The 21,112-nt window shown below is 43.1% G+C and overlaps 1 protein-coding gene across 3 annotated transcripts in view; it reads left to right on the plus strand.

The window, feature by feature from the left end:
* Window positions 1-339: 339 nt before the first annotated feature.
* The window catches only part of LOC138258457 (RING finger protein 145-like), a 70,022-nt gene continuing 49,249 nt past the window's right edge, over window positions 340-21,112 (plus strand). The window contains exons 1-2 of one of the 3 annotated variants that reach the window (XM_069205955.1): window positions 340-626; window positions 19,044-19,152. In XM_069205955.1, coding sequence (XP_069062056.1) covers window positions 473-626; window positions 19,044-19,152 — 263 coding nt within the window. In that variant the 5' untranslated portion in view covers window positions 340-472. Of the gene's footprint in view, window positions 690-2,358; window positions 2,973-19,043; window positions 19,153-21,112 lie in introns of those variants that run through there. The other 2 variants (XM_069205936.1, XM_069205983.1) reach the window with 2 other exon arrangements.

Below are 21,112 nucleotides of genomic sequence, written 5' to 3' on the forward strand. Positions count from 1 at the left end.
TTGGCTTGGTTAGCTTATGTAGACAAAAAGTTATGAGGGCCTAAGCGCAAACTGCCCCAAATAGCCAAAAAAAGGGCTCAGCACTGGAGGGGAAAAGGCCCGGCAGCGAAGGGGTTAAAAAGTCCCAAAAAAATCACAAACCAAAAGACACTGTCTCAAAAAACCAGCATTTTAGTGAAGAAAAAAGTATGCTGTGTGTTTCACGCGTATCACACCTTCCGTGTCCTCTTTTTGTGTTTACTATCGAGCTGGGCGCATGCGCGGTGGAAGGACAGCTGGTGGGCGTGGCCCTGTGACGTTCTCTGATCGGGGACGTCCGCCGTGCCCACGCCCCTACGCCGGAGCCGCGCATGCGCAGTGCGCACACTGTCCGAGCGGCGCCGGTGGGCTCTGCCCCCTTCCCCGACGGCGGAGTCGGTTCCCGCGCTCAGGTGCCCGCCGGAGCAGGGCCGGCCCTGACCCCGCGGCCGGCATGGAGAGGACGGCCAACGTGCTGCTGCGGGTGCCCGGTCTGGCCCTGCTGGACCTGCTCTACCGCTGGGACGTGCAGAGCTACCAGGGCTCCCTGCGGGGCCGCCGCCCGCCCCTGCTGCAGGCCCGGAGCGCCTGGGCCCTCTACTACCTGGGTGAGGCGCTGTCGGCGGGGTGGGGGCTGCGGAGCGCTGGTGGCAGGCATGACACCTCTGCAGGTAGCACCTGTGACACCCGCCGGGGAGGGGTTGGGAGAGTACCAATGACCCCTACCTGGGGGGGGGGCAGAGTACCAATGACCCCTACCTGGGGGGGCAGAGTACCAATGACCCCTACCTGGGGAGGGGTTGGGAGAGTACCAATGACACCTACCTGGGGGGGGGCAGAGTACCAATGACACCTACCTGGGGGGGGGGCAGAGTACCAATGACCCCTACCTGGGGGGGGGCAGAGTACCAATGACACCTACCTGGGGAGGGGTTGGGAGAGTACCAATGACCCCTACCTGGGGGGGGGCAGAGTACCAATGACACCTACCTGGGGGGGGGGCAGAGTACCAATGACCCCTACCTGGGGGGGGGCAGAGTACCAATGACCCCTACCTGGGGGGGGGCAGAGTACCAATGACCCCTACCTGGGGGGGGGCAGAGTACCAATGACACCTACCGGGGGGGGGCAGAGTACCAATGACCCCTACCTGGGGGGGGGCAGAGTACCAATGACACCTACCGGGGGGGGGCAGAGTACCAATGTCCCCTACCTGGGGGGGGGGCAGAGTACCAATGACCCCTACCTGGGGGGGGGCAGAGTACCAGTGACACCTACGTGGGGGGGGGGGGGGGGGCAGAGTACCAATGACCCCTACCTGGGGGGGGGCAGAGTACCAATGACCCCTACCTGGGGGGGGGGGGGCAGAGTACCAATGACCCCTACCTGGGGGGGGGGGGCAGAGTACCAATGACCCCTACCTGGGGGGGGGGCAGAGTACCAATGACCCCTACCTGGGGGGGGGGGCAGAGTACCAATGACCCCTACCTGGGGGGGGGGCAGAGTACCAATGACCCCTACCTGGGGGGGGGGGGCAGAGTACCAATGACCCCTACCTGGGGGGGGGGCAGAGTACCAATGACCCCTACCTGGGGGGGGGGGCAGAGTACCAATGACCCCTACCTGGGGGGGGGGCAGAGTACCAATGACCCCTACCTGGGGGGGGGGGGCAGAGTACCAGTGACACCTACCTGGGGGGGGGGGGCAGAGTACCAGTGACACCTACCTGGGGGGGGGGGGCAGAGTACCAGTGACACCTACCTGGGGGGGGGCAGAGTACCAATGGGGGGCAGAGTACCAGTGACATCAACCTTGGGGGGCTGGTAGTACCTATGACACCCACCTGGGAGGTGGTTTTGGGAGAGTACCATTGACACCTACTGGGGGGGCGGCTTGTAGTACCTACAAAACCCACCCGGGGGTTGGTGTTGAGAGAGTACCAATGACATCTCCCTGGGGGAGGGGGGCAGAGTACCAATGACAACTACCTGGGGGGGCTGGTAGTACCTATGACACCTACCCCGGGGGTGGGGGGGCTGGGAAAGAGTACCAATGACACCCACGGGGGGTAGAAGAGTACCAATGACAACTACCTAGCGGGGGGCAGAGTTCCATTGACACCTACCGGGGTTGGGGGGGCTGGTAGTACCTATGACATCTACCCCCAGGGGGGGAGGAAAAGAGTGCCAATGACACCCATGGGGGGGGTAGAAGAGTACCAATGACAACTACCTGGAGGGGGGCAGAGTTCCAATGACACCTACCAGAGGTGTGGGGGGGGCAGAGTGCTGGGGGGCTGGTAGTACTTATGACACCCGGGGGGGGGGGAGGAAGGAAAGTACCAATGACAACTACCTGGAGGGGGCAGAGTACCTGCGGAAACGTGTAGCGCTCGAGACACCTACACTGGAAGGGGCATAGTCTCGTGGGGGAAACTTGTAGCACCAAAGTGACCAGCCCGAGAAGGGGCACTACCTTTGGAAACTTGTATCACTGGTGAGACCTACCTGGGGAGACTTGTAGCTCAGATGAGACCTACCTGGGAAGGGACATCATACCTGGGAGACTTTTAGCACCAATCAGACCTACCTGGGACTGGACATAGTACCTGGGGAGACTTTAGCACCAATCAGACCTTCATGGGAAGGTGCTTAGTACCAGTGGATACATTTAGCACCAATGAGACCTTCCTGGAAGAGTCATAGTGCCTGGGAATACTGAGAGATACCTGGGAAGGAACAGTACGTGGGGAGATTTTCACCATCAACAAAATCTACCTGGGGGATACGATGATGTGGCGAGAAACCTACTTCCTCTGAAGGTGGAGAAGAGCATCTTACGTCTGTGGAGAAAGGCAATTTATATGGATGAAGTAGAGCATCTTCTATTGGCAGGGAGAAACAGCTGCTAAGAGGGAGGAGGTCCTTGTAAACTGACTGAGAGGCATCTGCAAGGTGAGATGGGCAGTCATCTGCAAAGAGGGGGGTGCTGCCTAGTGAGAGTGGACTTCTTCTAAAACAAAATGTGAACCTTGTAACTGTGGGAATTTACCCCTTGGATTGAGGTTGCTTTTTAGGTCTGTGTTTTGGCTGGGCGACAGCTGCATTACAGATCTACTGCTATTAATATATAGACAAGATTTGGGTTCCATCTCTTTCACCTTCTGGGTTTCTTTGAGAAGCCTTTTTCAGCAATTATTTTTTCAATCACAAATTGACTTACCTCACTGGAGTATTAATCTCTCACCTAATGGTATTGGCTGTTTGAATGTATCCTTCCACCACTCAAGTGCTTGCATTGAATTTCATGAAGGACTACTTTACAACTATAGCCCTTTATCCGCGCTTGCTGGCTTTCTCTCCCGAGTCTTATTCTAATATGCTAACGCTGCATGCCTTAGCATGTTACGCCTAGATCACTTAACTTTGTGAGTGCTCATTTGTAAGAGCAAGATCGAATAGGCTACAATGTAGAGTGGAATCTACGTGGTGGGCTCTCTTCTGTCTAAGGAGAGAGATCATCTATATTGGTGAGGGGGAAGAACATCTACCTGAGAGCAATAATGTCTTTTTGAAAGTGCGAGAGGGAATCAGTCAGGTAGACTGGAACCTTCTACCAGTGAGAGGGAAAGAAACATCTACCTTTGACGTGTTAGATTCATCGACAAGGCAGGGGGGTGGGAACATCTACTGCCCTGCTGTGTATTTAACATTGGTATGGAAGTATATGCAAAGAACTTGAACCTAAATACTGGATTTATGATGAACCATTAGCAAGACATTCGAGAAAAGATTAAGGGTTCGGAGTTTGAACATCAACTGTGTTTACTGCATAGAATGATTTACTGCACCCTTCATTAAAACCAGAAGACAATTTGTATTGGGAAACACATTGAAAACATACAAATAAACACTGCAGATGGCTCCATCTATGGAAAAACAACCGTCTCGAGTAAGGTCGTGTCCGTACCTTTCTTATTTGCAGTACACTTTGCAGACCTTCTAATGATTTTACAGCAGGTGTTTGATTTCCCACCTAAAATGTTATGTAAGCAGTTGGACGTTTTGCTTTGTGCACATGATAAAGGTGTTTTGGACCCTGCTGAAGCCTGTTTACGGTGACAAAAAAGTTGGAGAGGAACTGTAAATAAAATTGATTGACAATAGAAACTGTTTGCTGAGAAGAAAACCTAATTTGAGTGGCATGTCTGCAATGCTCGGCTTGACTTGGCCCTGCCCTGTAAGTGTTTTGCTGTTATAATCAAAAACAACATTGTATCGAAATGGCACTCTGACGTGGTAAGAGGAAGTGCTCATACGGCTCTGATTGGTCTTTGTAGATTTAATGGACAATGGCTACTCTGTTAGAGTTTTGCTTAAAGGTGTAAGTGGAAAGTGCCCCTATTGCTTGCAGTTGGGATTAAAGCTCACTTATATAAGATTTGAAGGGGAGTGTGCTTTGCAGTTTACTCTGTAGGTGTAGAATTGTGTCTGTTGCTTTGAGTGCTACATTGAGTTGCTGGGACTAAAATGTGTATACAGACTCATAAAAGAGACCCATCTGTCGTTTGCAGGAATGACTCTGCACATAATTATTCAGAGTAATAATTCTTTGGCAAGGTCATATAGTTAATATCTAATTGAATTTCAAGAAAAGCATCAAGTAACCTCTTCTTTATAAGAAGTTTATATTTGATTTATGTTTTTAACAGTAATGTTTGTAACTGTGACACTACATAAACAGACGTTTTTCAATTTGACAGTGCTATGTCAACATTTTATAAGGAACGGGTTGTGTATTTAAACCCTCTATAAGAAGAATGTTATATATGATGTTTAATATTCATTATGTTTGCATTTAATTGTCTTGATATATTTCAGTATTTCTAACAATAAAAACTATTTTTAAGTCGGTGGTGGGCTGAATATCATGGTTTTGTGCAACCTCCTTTAGGATCAGTCTTGAAACCTACAAATAAAATACTTTTTTAAAGTGGGTGCAGTTCACAAAAACAGGCCAATACATTATTATTTTTTTTATTAAAGGAAGGGTTCCCAAAACACAAGAATGCTAAGGGTAATCTTGCATTTGAGCTACAGTAATGGAAGGAAAAGAACATTACTTAAAGTATGTACTCAACAATGATTATGCAGAACAAATATGGGAAGTGCGTGCATATTGTAATATATAGTTTAGTCCTTTTTAAAGAATCAATGAAATGGACAGTCGGGGGCTATCTTATGCTCCCTTCTGATGATAAAGTGTGGAATAAAACATATACTCTTATTTCAGTATTTACCGAAAATAATAAAAACTGGATCTCACTTCCTCAAACATGATTGATTTATCGTCTCTTTATTTAATTCCACAAGACCTAGCTGAATGCTCATATGTGTGGCAGCACATAAAAATTAGAGAAAGGGATATATCTGAGGGCAGAATAATCTGTGATAAACTAAGTATGGATAACTAGTGGTTGGAAGAACCACTCATGTTTCCAATTCTTTGTAATGGGTCAGTATGCAAAAGAAATGCAGTCGCTCTTGAATATGGTGCATGCTGATTAGAGCTATTAGCAGCAGCAGTCTAGTCAAACTCTCTAACCAATTACAAGAAAAAATAAAAATTAAAGTGCTCTGTTGTAACAAAGTACACTTGTTTCCTGGCGTTTTTTCTTTGTAATTGCTGTTTTCAGAGTATTTCTTTGTTCTAAGCTACATAATTCACCATGTAATTTTTTACCAGAGGTCTCCGTATTTGATCTGTTCATATACTCCATTCATAGCGCCTCTAGCTCAGGCTAGGTAATCGGACAAGGGCACAGAATTTGTGTCTTCCAGAGTGGAGGCACCACCTATACAAATGAAGTATGCAGAATCATCTTAGCGCCGTAATATCCTGGGCGGTGTCTACTAAGGAATGCAAAACATCTGGGACAATCGGTACAATGGCAAAACAGTAAGAAAGCTCACCCGCTTTGTTTAGATTCGCCCCATTCATGATATTCCATGCACCAAGAACTCCCTGCTTTAGCCATAAAGACTAGGGAGCACTTTCAAGAGATGAGCGTCCCTGGCCAAACTAGTAAAACTCACTGGGAATGTATCAATCAATTATCCCTACTCATAGAAGTTGTCAAACAGTACTTGGCTGCCCCTGACACTGCCTGGGTGGTTCTACCTGTCTGTTGCCCATGCGACCCATTTCATTCCAGAAACATTTCTCAGTTACACAGTCATTCATATACACACACTTAATGGTGTCAAAAAATTGCTAAAACATGCACCCCTATGGGCCATTTAGATGCCTGCGCTTGTATAGCAATGTGAAATGCCAAAATGCCAGCAACATGGTAGATACACCAGTGCGCTTAAAGTCCCCTTTCTTTGCCAGTAATCTCGCGCACCCCATTCCTGATTCCTGCTGCGCTTGCAGTGCATTTGGTTCCAACCTAGGTATATCATTTGAAAAGTTCAAAGCTTAGCTGGCTTTTAGTTGAGAATCTGCTGTGCTTGACGTGTGTGTATGGTATGACTTCTGAGTCATAAGTCGTGTTCACTAGCTTGTATCTACGCTCCCAGTCCTTTGCCCCTTCCCCCCGAGGCAGCCTGTGACTGCTCGACCTCAGTGGTAGTTTTGAGTCAAGTGCAAAAGGGGCACTTGACCCAGTTCCTCAGGAACCACAGTAGTTCAGGCCCCGGCACATCAGGAGTAAAATGCCTCCACCACCACGGTTGGGCCCAGTAGCCCCTGCTTGCCCTGTGGCCCTCTCAAAGGGGTTTTGACAGATGCAACTTATTCATGTTGACTAAAGCAGACATCCATCACAATTAACGGACACGGATCAAACATGAATTCAGTTAGCTTTAAATTTATTTTAAAAATGCAATATGATTTCCTATGAATTTATTTGGAAATAGTTCTTACAACACCAGAGCGAAATCCATGCAGGCGCTTTAGATGTCTGCACCGTCTCCCTGCACACATCATAAGTTTGAAAACTGAACGCTTTGTAGGTTAATGTGGTACCCCTGGAATGGCTCGAGACCATTGGGGGCTAAATTAGGCCAGTTGGTACATTTTGCTGCACAACGTTTCAGAAATAATCTTTAGTGCATTGGATTCTAAATACAGATCACTCATACAATATTCAGATACTCATTGGGCCTAAGTTAGTTGGACCTTTCCCTGTGGGGCGGGAGGGGGGTTGGCAATGGGTGGCTCAAGCCTGTGGTGGTCCTCCTCTTACTTAGTCTGAAAATGTTGGAATAATGGAGCAAAGGCTGCATTACATGTCCTTTGTCCACCAACTGAATTTAAAAGTCAGAGGGGTTTAAAAAGTCAAAGGTACTAAAGATATTTATTCTACTAGCTCGGGGTCTATCACGGTACATGGAGCATTGTTTTTCTGCAGGAGAAAGTTGTGCACTTGATTGGAAGCACAGCAGTACATACTGGTGCCACATCAAAGAAGTACCAGTCATACATTTTTATGTGATTAAAAAATTATACCCGTTTTAAATACTGTGCAGAATGTATACTGTACATTTGTTCCTGTGCCATCAAATTATTGGCTCCTGAAAATACGCCAAGGCACCTTTGTTTCATCTAAGCATTTCTCGGATATTCGTGGGGCATCTAACAAACAATATGCTGCTCATTGATGCTGCCGTCCAGGAGTGCTGCCCAAATTCACCAGTTTATTCCATGTCCTGGCCAGCCTCTTAGTCTTCCTGTTGCTACGCCAGTGTTCGTCCTGCACCCCCACCCACCATGCACCCTTGAACGTACCTTGCCATACTGGTTTCTACATTGCCTTCCACAATTGCTGCAGCAGTATTGTCGTTTGCTGAGGGCATCTGGGTCCGAATTACAGAAGTGCTCTGGGGGTCTAACAGGGCACTTTGGTATTACAGAAGGGTTCGCAGAGTCTTGTGTGGCCTCTTCTGTAATACAGATAGCGCTAGCGCAGGTGTAGCGTCAGCACTATTGAGAGAGGGCGGTCCCTCATTTGCGTGGGGGCATGCCTCTGTCCAACACTGTATTACTGACGTGGATCTAGAGGCAAACATGCCCTTAGGAGGCACACTGAAAATGTGCCACAAAAAGGTGGTGCACTGTCAGTATGCCCCCTGCGGGCAGTCCTCCGGAGGGATAAAAGGGGGTTCCACCCCAGCTAGTTCCTTGCAGGCGGATGCAGTCACTCACTGGACCAACCTGCAAGGGGATTTCTAATCCTTCTTAAAAGTGCAAGCGGGTTGTCACCTGCGCAGAGAAACACAAAGCAGCTTTTAAACAGCTGCTCTGTATTGATCTTACCCTGGGGGCAGCGCAAGTTCATTGCTACCCTGAAGGCAGCCCACTTTTCCCTGTTTGCAACTGGCGCACCAGCTTTACGGTGCGATATGGCGCAAACAAGTAAAGCACACCTTATCCATATTAGGGCAGTGTAATTCTAATAGCGGGAGGTGAGGCATGGTTTTATTGGTTGTAACCTTACCTACAGACATTACCTTGTCCCCCACCCCCAGCATACACACTTGCGCGCAGTTCCTGTGTTCTTCTATTTCTCCCTGTATGCTTGGTCTGGTTGACTCCAAGGTGTTTCGTGTTACATTTGTGGAGTATGGTACACGGTTTGTCCCAGGCCCCCCCCCCAAACAGCCTGGAGACCACCATCCAGTTCTGAGCGGAAGTGCAGATTGATTCTTACCAGGGAAGCCTGGTTCCTGGGCTAGAGTGCCCAGCTTGGGAACAGGAGTGTCTTGGCAAGGGTTGACATTGAAGCTGGTGACATAGCCCACAAAGTACAAATCACTTTGCCCTAGTTTTCTATATCTGTGACCAGTGGGTGAACCCTCATGTGAGACTGTTTTTTGGACGTCTACGTGGGCTTTACAGTTGACTTCATACTCAGTCATTTAAGAAGCAGGTTTTTCCTGTTATAACTTATTTGTAAAGGGCTTTGTTGGTGTGTGTCAGCCTGCATGACATCACAGGAAGCAGCTTTGTATCTTGGGGGCAGGTGAAAGGAAGGAATCAAGTCTTCCGGAGAGAGTAGTACACATGGGTGGTTTTGAGGTGAGATCGGTGGGAAAGTGATTTAAAGGTGAAAAACAATACCTCAGAACCCCTACTGGAGGGGAAGGAGCAGGAGAGCTGCCAATATTTTAAGAAGTTCCCTAGAGTAGAGCAGAGCCTGATCACTCATTCAATCGATCTTTCTTGTGAGCTCTGGGTCTCAGTGGTGGCGTTTTTAGACTGTTCTGACCTACTACTTCCATTGTCTTTTTGTCTGTCCTCCAAAGATCAGTAAATGTATTCCTGATCTATCAAGGTGATTGGAAATTCGTTTTAGGACAAGTGCAACACAAGTGACAGAACCAGTGGTGCATGTATGTGCCTGCTGTGCTCTAGCTATGTACACATCTCATGGAGGAGACTCTGACTACGACTGACTGCATGTAGGAAACGACCGTGCTCTAATAACCCCTTACCACGGCGGCCCTCTGACCACCCTTTCCATGGCTTCCACTCGCCGTTTTCTGAAAAAGATCAGTTTATTGGGCCTGAAATAAGTGGACTGAGCCCTCATTTCATTCCTTGCCTTGACCCCCCAACCACCGAGGAGTATTTCTGGGTCTGATATACCATAGCAAAATGGTAAATTTAACACAGTGAACAAGATTACAAGGCGTAGAAGTACAAATTTAATTAAAAAAAAGTAAAACAAAAACCTACTCTAAATTTGTCTACAAAAGCCTAAAAGTGGTGTAGCATATCTGAAGACGGAGAGGGAAACGTATTAAGGAGCAGAAGCTGCCTCAAACTGTGCGCTTCTCGTAGTTGAAGTGAAATGTATGCGGCTGAAGCTTTGCAGGGACACTTAAAAGGCTCAAATAACTACCCCTGAATGTCAATTTTCTAAAAATACACGCGATTAAGATGCCGTAAGTGTACAGCATGTTGCTTAATATGAACCTTTCTGCTCTCTTGCGGTTGTTGCTGACAGCTGTCATGTCCCAGTAGGCCCCAGTTTTGCATAACCAGTCAAGCTCTACGTGAGATTCACATCAGGGTTTTTTTTTTTTTTTTTTTTTTAAATACAAAAAAGAAAAAATCCTGTTAATTTAGCTTCCTTTAGAGCAGCACTTAATCGTCAGTGATGATGACAAATAATTGATGGTCTGTATAAGGTTCACTGTGTGGGTTCCGTTGATGAGCACATAGTAAAGCCCAGACAGCAGGCTGGTGAGTGCACCATAATAAGTTAATCTTTAAGGTCTCCTGGAAAAGATCATACCCAGAGCAGAGCTCCTGAACATTTCCTGCATTAGGGGTGTTCTATATACAAGCAGCCATTAGTCATAGGAGTGTAACTTCGAGAGATACAACAGTATTTACACGCTTTGATTTAGGCGCTGACATCTTGGTACAGTCTTTTTTTTAATTTATTTTTATCAGCTAATGTTTTTTTCTTTCCAGCCTTCTTGGAGGTTGTGCATATTGTTGGACAGAAACCACAAGCCGCCAGTTCATAACTTCGAAACACATAAACGATGCAAGCATAGCTCGTTTCCCCCTTTGTTACATTTTTAGGTCGAGTGCGCAAGCACTGCTTTTCCTACCTGTTGATACGTATCTGGGCTTTTAACCACACCCACTGCACATCCACCACTATCACATGTTCATGGGGTTACCTTTTAACAATCCTTTGTTGGGGGCGGAGCCAAGTGCTGAGGAAGATGGCGGCTCAATTCTAGAGCCGGACAGAACAGGGAGAAGGAAGGGGACTAAGCATGCTTTTTCCCCGTCAAACCATTTAAAAAAGCCAAAAATAGATCATCGGAACCCCACAGGAAACTACTGGAACTGGAAAATTTAAATAAGACTCGCCTTATCTTCACTTCGATCGAAGTCTGCATGCACAGCCTTTACTGCTGTGGAGTTTATTGACGCTCCCTTGGAAACAAAGATACGGAAATCGGAGCACCAAGACAAAACGGTATTTCTTTCTTTGCATTCTTCAATAACAAATAATGCTTGCCATCTGGATATCATCGGTCATGCACTCCACGCTAACCCCATAATGCAAAAAATCTTAAAATAAACAGTGCGCAGTATACAATAGGGGGAAATGTGGACTTGAACGACGCTCCCTTCAAATCGAAAGTCACGAAAGGAAATTCAGACATGCAATGTAACTTTCCGATCCATAACTTTTGGATAATGCAACCACGATGCACCAGATATCGTTAAATAATTAAGAAACACACACTCTGAACTTATGTTTGTATGACAATACTACTTCACGTTTTAAAAAAATAAAAGGAAAAACAAAAAAACAAGGAGAGAAGAGGATAGAAACGAAGGAACAAGGGGAAAAGATATAATTTAAAGCTTATAAAAACAAAACGAATAACGTGGACTTATATGCCTGAGACTTACTCTCTCACCCTGGAGGGTTACTAAAATGTTCGGACATCGAATATAAGTGCTCTTCTTAATTTCAACATCTGCAGTCAACATCTACATGGGTGATTGTATAAAGGATTCAGTTTTTCCCATTTTTTTTTTCCTTCCTTCATTGATCTCTCCTCCAGAGAAAAGGCGTACTAAGACTGCATTAATAATCAACAAAGCTGCTTGTTCAGTTTCTACAACTTAAACAATACTACTGTAGTAAATCATAAAATCTACATGACGATTAAACTTTGCAAAAATAAAATCCACTCCAGACTCGTTATCAACAAATGATATATCGGTTCTTTATTCAAACGTGACACAAAGCGTTGCCCAAGCAACCTCGTATTTTTTTTTCTCTCTTCACAGCAGTAATGCTCCTTCAAATATATGGGTCTACACATCAAAAGTACAACTCATATTGAATTTACAAACTAAATCTGGAAAAATCTTGCTCTCTTTTCTCATTGAAGACACTACACAGTGGGCTTTACCTTTTCAAGGCAACTTTGATACCAATCATAAATACATTTCTGGAACGTAATAGATACCATACATGTCAGATCCTAAAGTTGTGCGTCAACTATCATATAGTGCAGCCTTACAAACTGTACCAGAGATTGCAAACTCATAGCACATAATGGCTGAATCCGCTGCTGCATCTACAACGAATATGGATACTATCTTGAAAGAACTTCTAGCCATAAGATCGTCCATTTCCTCTTTAGAACACACAGTATCCACTAATACCACGGAAGTCCAAGGACTGAGGAATGAAGTTGTAAAATTCCAGATTAATATGCAATCAACGGATGCTCGTCTCTCGGCTGTTGAAAACCTCATCGACAAGATACCTGACAATAGTCAAGATATTGGATACCTGCAACAAAAAGTGATAGTTAGAAGACCGAAGCAGAAAGAATAATCTACGTATCATTGGCCTTCCGGAACAAATAGAAAAGGACAATATTTTGGACTTTTTGACCACTTTTCTTCCGACCTTAACGAAAATTACCTTTTCACAGCCACTTGATTTTCAAAGAGCCCACCGTGTACGTTCACATGGAATCACATCATCTACGAGACCTAGACATGTTTTGGCATGCTGTTTACATCATCAACAGGCCCGTCAAATCATAATGGCTGCCAAAAAACATGGTCCTTATGAATAGGACTCATCCCAGCTAATAATTACAGCAGATTTTTCTGCACCTACAAATTTCGAAAGGAAACCATTTCTAAATTTACGTACTAGGTTAAAGAAAAGAGAGATCAAATATGGCCTTTTGGAACCTGCCACCGTGATTGTGACTTTTCAAGGGAAAACTAAAGAATATTTTGACCCTCACGATCTAGAATCCTTTTTGAATGACCTTGATGATAAAGACACTGAAATGGAACACAAATCTACCTCAAATACAGACATTATAGAACCCACACCTTCTATCTCTGCAGAGGATACAGATCAAGGTGAATGGATACCTGTGCAGCGACAATGGACACATGGTGGTAAATTTAAGGCATGGAAAAAAAATCACCCAAGAGACAAATCCAGATCTCCCATCAAACCATGAGTAAAGTTCAGTATATTAATCCTAGAGGGGTGGTTTGCTATATCTATGACGTAGGAAAATATATTCTGTGTCCTAACAATAGTGTTCCCTCTCCTTTTTTCCTCTTCTCTGTCTTCCTTTCACAGCTTCCAGGCTTCTATCCCCTGATTAAAGTTCAATCACTCAGTGTACATACTGTCTTATCTATTAAGTTGGACAGTCCAGTAATAAACAACTCTTCTGATAAGTGATACTTTCCTGTTACTACATTTTCAACGAATCCGTATTGGGTTAAAGATTCAAATCTCATATAATTACATAGCTATAATCCTAATATTCTAAATTATTTTTTTCTTCTCTCCTCATATTCTTTTCTCTCAACTTTTCTACTTCTTTTATCCACTTTCATAGATTGGCATTATATATTTTTATTTTTTGTTTTTTTAAAATTTATTTTAAATATTTTTTGATATCGCTATGATATGTCTTCTAACAAGTTAAAACCTCTGAATGTTGTATCTTTAAATGTTAACGGTTTGACGCACTTTATTAAGAGAAAAAAAATAATTAGATATCTTGGCCAACAAAAACCACCAGATATTGCTTTATTACAAGAAACACATCTTACTGAATCAGAAAGTGAGAAACTGCGGAGAGAATGGATAGGTCAAGTAATAGACGCCAATAAAACTCCTAAAAATCCTATGGATACTGCCACACCTTTCCGGATATGTGGAGTGGCTATCCTTTTCAATAAAAACCTACCATATAAAATCTTACAAACCTGGACAGATGATGAAGGCAGATATGCATTCGTTAAAATACGTGTCAGAAACTGCCATATGATTATAGGGTCAATATATGCACCTACTGATTCCAAAACAATATTTATTTAAAAAATTACTAGATTACTTTAATCTTTTGGACCCACCAAAATACTGATTGGTGGAGATTGGAATGTTACAATAGACCAATTTATTGACAAATCTGGTAAACCAGATACCCATCATTCCACCGACAGATATATCCTGAAAGATCTTATGGATGACTTTGCTCTACAAGAACCTTGGCGTTTACTGCATCCACATGATAGAGACTATACTTTTACATCCAGTGCACACTCCATTCGTTCTAGAATAGATTATTTTTTAACATCACCAACATTGATACAGTCAATTTCACATGCAGGAATTACTCCTTGTAGTATATCTGATCATGATTTAATAGATTTGAACATCAATATTGGACTTACTCAATCTCCTAGAACTCATTGGAGATTTAATACTTCAATATGTAAAACACCACAAGCTAAACTAGATCCATGTCAACATGTGGATCAGTTTCTAGATGAGAACAAAGATTCCGTCACAGATGCAAGCGTATTATGGGGTGCAGGCAAGACTGTCATTAGAGGAATGATTATGAGGGATTCTTATCTACTTAAAAAAAAAATTGAACGCAGAGAGGATCTCATTGGAACAAGAAGCTCAATCGCTTACGAAAGATTATAATAAATCAGAATCACCTATCCTTCTAAAAAAATTATCAGTTAAGTTTAGACTTAATAATTTATATACCTCTCAAGCTGAAAAATGCTTATTCCTAATACGACAACGTCATTATGAAAGGGGGAAGAAAGCAGGACGTCTCTTAGCCTATCAATTACGCCAACAAGAATCGTCTAGAATGAGTTCTGCTATTAGGAACTCTTCAAATGACTTACTTACCCTACCTACGGATATAATAACCCAATTTCAACAATACTATGAAACACTCTATACCTCCTTGAACTGTGAAGATACATTAGTGGAAGATGAATTCTTTAAAAAATTAAAAATCTCAAGAACAGAAACAAAGATTAGAAGGACATATATCAATAGAAGAGATAGCTAAAGCTATTGAATGTCTAGCTACAAATAAAGCCCCGGGAGAAGATGGCTTCCCCATAGAATTCTATAAAATCACAAAAACTCAAATTATTCCAATTCTACACTCCTTTTTTTAATGAATCTCTAATCAAAGGCCACTTCCCACCTGAATTTCTAAGAGCGCGCATTACTGTACTTCTTAAACCCGATAAAGACCCTTTGGAATGCTCCAGCTATAGACCCATATCTTTAATAAATTCTGATATTAAAATCTTGGCCAAAATATTAGCGACAAGATTATAATCAGTCATCACGTCTCTCATACATCCCTCACAAGTAGGATTTGTTCCATCGCGTTCCTCCTCTAACCATCTACGAATCATTCTGCACCTGTTATGGCAACAATGTTATACACTAGACAAAAATATCCTTTTATCCTTAGACGCTGAAAAGGCATTTGATAGAGTAGAATGGGAATATTTATTCCGTACCATGGATAGAATGGGTATAGATCCAGATTTTATTACGCTTGCTAAAGGAATGCATAACTCCCCTACAGCTGCTATTACTTGCAATGGCTTCACTTCCCCCTACTTTAAAATCTCGCGTGGAACCCGGCAAGGATGTCCTCTCTCTCCCTTGTTATTCCTCATAGCATTAGAACCCTTAGCTATTGCAATCAGGCAAAATATCAATATACACGGTATCGCTACTTTATCCGGTGAGATAAAAGCTTTTTATTATGCTGATGATATTCTACTCACATTATCCAACCCAAATACCTTAATTAACACTCTGATTGATTTATTAACTCACTTCTCGGCATTCTCTGGATATAAGATCAACTGGTCTAAATGTGAAGCTTTGCCAATGAACACCTGTAACACTTCAACAACCTTAGGGGATCTACCTTTCAATTGGAAAACATCTCAATTCAAATATCTTGGGATCCTTTTCAATACGGGACTAAAAAATATTGCGATGGATAATTTGAACCCCATTATAGACAAACTTAAAAGAGATTTTGTTAGATGGTCTCAACTGAATCTGTCATTATGGGGAAGAGTGCAGATTAGTAAAATGAACACAATTCCGAAATTTAATTATGTTTTTAACATGCTATCACTCCCCCTTTCTTTTTTTTATTTTTTTTTTAGAATACAACCTCTCTAATAAGCCGTTTCATTTGGGGAGGGAAAAACCCCTGTATAAGTGGTGCGAAATTACACTCATCCTCCCTAAAAGGTGGCCTTAGACTCCCACACCTGGAAACGTACTGGATAGCACAACAATTATCTCACTCGACCTCCATGATATCTGATAAAGACAAGATACCTATATGGGTCAAATTGGAACAACATTTATTGAAAACTACCACTTCTTTGGCGATTTATTATACTAAATGTCCTAAATTCTCCCCATCCTCCAATCCAATCATTTATTCATCCCAATTAGCATGGCAAAAAGCACATAAAATTATAAACTGTAACGTCAATATACATTTAAATGCTCCGTTATGGAATAACTCTGCGATTATACATAAAGGAAAAGAGCTAAATTGGTTTATCTGGAAAAAATGTAAAGTCAACAACATATCAGACTTATATAATCGAAACAATTCTTTGAAATCATTTACACAACTACAAGAAACACATCGACTCCCGACCTTACAACTTCATAACTATATACTACTAACATCGATTCTAAACACTATAACATCCTTGAATTCAGACCTTTTGATTCACTCATCCATTGCACGCCATATTTATATATGGAGAAATTTTAAAGGCAAGGTATCTGGCCTGTATTCTTTACTAATTGATAAATCTTTTTCAGATAATACATCCAAAGATCTACAATCTTGGTGTTCTACACAACTTAACATTACCTATACAGATAAAGATTGGGCTAAACTTTTAGAGAATTATAATAAAGGGATTTGTGATGCAAGGTTGAAACTTAATTACTTCAAAATTTTACATAGATGGCATTGGTCACCTTCGAAACTCTACTCTGTTAAACTTAGTAATGATTCCAATTGCTGGAGATGCGACCAGACCAATTGTGATATCGTTCACATCCTATGGGACTGTACTGCACTCCAACCATTCTGGATACAAATATCACAATATTTAAGGAAAGTGTTGGCCAATATCGCCCCACAATCACCTCGCCTATTTTTACTACATGATACCCAAGGTCTAGGCACACTTTCATCACATCTGTATAGATGGCTTTCTACTGCAATTAGTGTAGCCAAAGTTAATATATTGCGTTTTTGGAAATCTAATGTTTTACCATCTACTCAAATGTGTTTAAAGGATATGTTTGATATTGCCCAGTTTGAAAGAATGCTATATAAATTAAACGATAACTTACAACAATTTGACCAAATATGGAATGTATTCTTGACTAGCTAATAATTTCACTTCTCTTGTGTATTTCTTTAAATGTTCAATAATTCATAAATAATACCTCATGCCTTTATTATATTTTCAATATTATTGACAATTTTTTTTTCTCTAGTTAGGTTGTAGATAAGTGTAACTTTGTAATAATATATTTGATCATTTTGACATAATATATATTTGCTTATTAGTTCTCTGCCAGGAATATCAGATATAATATAATGACCAATGTTTTATTTATGGAAAATATCTAAACATCTCAATGTACACTGGAATCTCTTTAATGTGAATCTAAGTTCTTTTTTTCTCTTTTTGTACAATCTATAATTATTTGTTCACTTATAAAAGTTTAATAAAGAATTGAAAAAAGAAAAAAAACCTCCTTTGTTACTGTTGGTAAATGCTTTACGTTTGTCCCACCTTGGGGCAGTTTTGTTACCTCCTTGGCCATTGACCCTGTTACATGGATAATTGCACGATTGCCGATACGTTTGACTGGGAGCAAACTTATTTTTCCTTTTGTGTCTTTCCTTTGCGCTTATGCTCATTGCGGCCGTGGCGCTTTGAATCGGCTCGCTTATGTCAACAGTTTTACTTTTTAATTTCAATTTATGTAGCAGCAAAAGTCCAGTAAGGAATTTACAGCGCAAATAGCTCTTCCTCGTTTTTTTTGTTTGCATTGAACCAGAGAAGGTGTCGGCTTGTTCAGAGATTGGAAGTTCTTGTGAATTCCTGTCCTGGGTATGAACTTTCCATGCAGAAGTTCAGAAAATGTGATAGCATAGAATCTTTGAAGTCTTAGAAAACAAATCGCATTCTTCAATTGTTCAGATGACATTCTGCAATGCATGAATGCTTAATGTATGTATGTTATATACATTTCCTAATGTGCATCATAGATTTTTAGAAGTGGGTGTTCTTCGCCCTGCCCCTGGAGAAACACGGAGATCCTGCTTTACTACTGCCTATATGGGTGCACTACTGCTTCTTTCATTCAGTACAGAGACGCCCCCCTCTCACTAATGGAGGACAGATGATTTACTGCGTGTCGCACAACCCGCAGCACCCTAGCAGTCCTTAATTCAGGAATTTCATCCTAGAATGCAAGCCTGAGTTTACCCACTGCTGTACGCGTCTACATTTTCACTGCGGAATTCACATGTTTTAGCATTTGTGTTTCACGTGAACAGCAGAATCTGCAGTCCGCTAATGACAAAGACTGGCATCTCTGTGGTGAGCACTTAGATGTGGTATTTTCCCTACTTGAGGATAATCATTGATTTTCATGTGATATGCCCACGACAGCGAGCTCCACGTCCGAGTATGGGAGGGTATCATCGGTAGGGTGGTGCCTATTGTTCAGCCCCTGCTATCTTTAAGTATATTAAAGACTGATGCCCTTCTCCTGTAGGTCCTCAGATCTACATAGCTGCCAACTTTGTTCCTGAGCCTAAAGAAGGGTGTCTGTGTTTACCTTCTATCCACCCCTCTTTCCACAGACCTTCCTTTTGCAGATGGTGCCCCCTTCTCTCCTTCTTCCCTCCCAAACATCTACGTTTCACTGGACAAAGCGTGGCTATAGATGGAAATCTATTTGTACCTAGTTTAAAATCTTTTATCTTCACAAATATTGATAATGTGTCCATTTGTAGCGATGCAGGATTGTTTTTTGCTGCTGTCAGACTGTTTTGTTGGTGTGGGTTGTTAATGTCTTGACTTTCTTTACATTCCAGGTCATGTAATGTGTGTGGTGCTGCTCATGCTTCCTGTTCGATACCTGGTGAAGCTGTACGTGTATCTCCTTACTTTAATGCTGCTGTACGTTGGGCACCAAACAGCAAGGTAAGTCTTTCAAGCCGTCTCCACTCTTGGATCGTTGAGCCTGTGAAGCGCATGCCTGGTGAGCTTGATGTCTTGTTTCTTGTATTTTGTCTTCTGTTTACCCGATAAATACATAGCCACACCGAGAAGTGGTCCTTTCAAGATGTGAGATACAAAGGAACAGTTTATCTGCCCCAGTCTTGTTCATTCCTGAATTATCATCACACTATATCAATTGCCTTTGTTTTGTTTTTCATACTCTTTTCTTTTGTATCTTTTGCTAAGGTGATGCTTCAAACCCATTTACTTCTCCGAATTATGTTGCTTAAGGTTGGCCTTAAGCTCCTTTCTCTGGGTGCTTTCCCTCATTTCATATCTTACATCACCCACAACCAGTTAGCCTTCTGTTACCTGTCCACATCATTGAAACCTATCCTCCACCTCGTACCTGTGTGCTGGGCCAATTACAGTGGAATAAAGTTGATTTACTTCTCTTTCGGGAAATCATTGTGCAAAAGAGTGATGGTTTAATGCTCTGCACGTGACACCTTTGCCTTCCTGATATGCCACAAATTGCTGGGCACGGAGCTCAGCATGGACCAGGAGGGGCTCCCTGCTGCGCTATGCTGGAAAGCTCTGATGAGGATTTGAGCCACAGCTCTTTCGGTCCAGGATTGGGTCTTCTCAGAGGCAGGATGCTTGTGAATGCAGCCCAAATTGGGTGGTAAACGCCATCTAAGGCTAAGTATGGGTGAGAATAATAGCCAATAAGTACTGTAAAGGAAGGTTGAAAGTAACTTTAGGGAGAGACTTCAAGAAGGCGTGAAACCACCAAGGTTAATAGGTGAGATCCATACAGACCGACAGGGAGGATTCAACACAGAGGAAAAGTCGGTTCCCGGGAGGGCAGATCATCTTTGTGGGACCACCATCTGGATGTCCCTGCGGGGCACCTTTCCTTTGCGGCAGTGCACTGCACCTGGCTCCGGGTTGGCGTAAACGCCTTGGGATGGCAGATCTGCTCTGGCGGAGAGTATTAGAGCCCCCTGAGAGCACCTTTGCCATGTCTGCGTTGCCAAAGGAGTTTGACCACCTCTGCATCCTCCTTTGGCAGCCACTTCATCCCTTCTTTGGGGCCACCAGAGCTCTAAACTGCAGAAAAGTCACAGCGATCTGGAGCTTCATTTGGCCTGGGATAGTCCGCCTCTGGGTTGGTTCATAGAATGCAGACGTAAGTGCACCCACTGCATGTTTGTAGGTGCTAAGTCTTTGTAGATGACGTGATTCTGGGTCATGGTTTTGTACGTAGCAGAACTCCTATCTCTCTGCAGGCCATTGAAAGCTGTGCTTAATTGGAGGTGGTGGCTGCCTATGGAGCCCAACAGCACTAACTTTTGGGGTCCGCACATATTTTCTCTCGTAGCACCAAAAGATGATGGACGGGGTTGATACTCTGAAACTGATCCCAGGATGTTTATTTCTGGTCCAGGGAGGACCTGGCTGGCACTTCGGGCTGGACTGTACCATGGGGAGCAGTATCAAGACATTTGCATATGGTTAGTTCCAAACTGGGGTTCCATGGTGATGAAAGAAAATGATGGATTCAACCTAGATCTGTGATTTGGGGTGAATGCTTGACAATGTTCAGCATTCCATCCACCATCTTGTTTTGCTGTAGTTGCCCTAAGTGGGAAGGGTATGACCAGAAGTGGGTTCTGTGCTCACTGTGCTACTGGATTCCGGCTAGCCTGGCTGATGAAGGTTGATACCCTGAAACCGGTCCCAGGATGCCTGTTTCCGGTCCAGCGAGGACCTTGCCTGGCAGTTAGGGCTTCAGGAGGGTCAGGACTGATTTGCTTGGTCCAAACAGGTGTGGCATGGTGAGCAAAAAAGACGATGGATTTAACTCAATTTTTTTTTGTTTTTGTTTTTTTTTTAAATATATTTTCCCTCACCTGACTTTTACAGAGAGCCTGAGAGA

Source organism: Pleurodeles waltl, chromosome 1_1 (genome assembly GCF_031143425.1).
Source record: "Pleurodeles waltl isolate 20211129_DDA chromosome 1_1, aPleWal1.hap1.20221129, whole genome shotgun sequence".
Lineage (NCBI taxonomy): Eukaryota > Metazoa > Chordata > Amphibia > Caudata > Salamandridae > Pleurodeles > Pleurodeles waltl.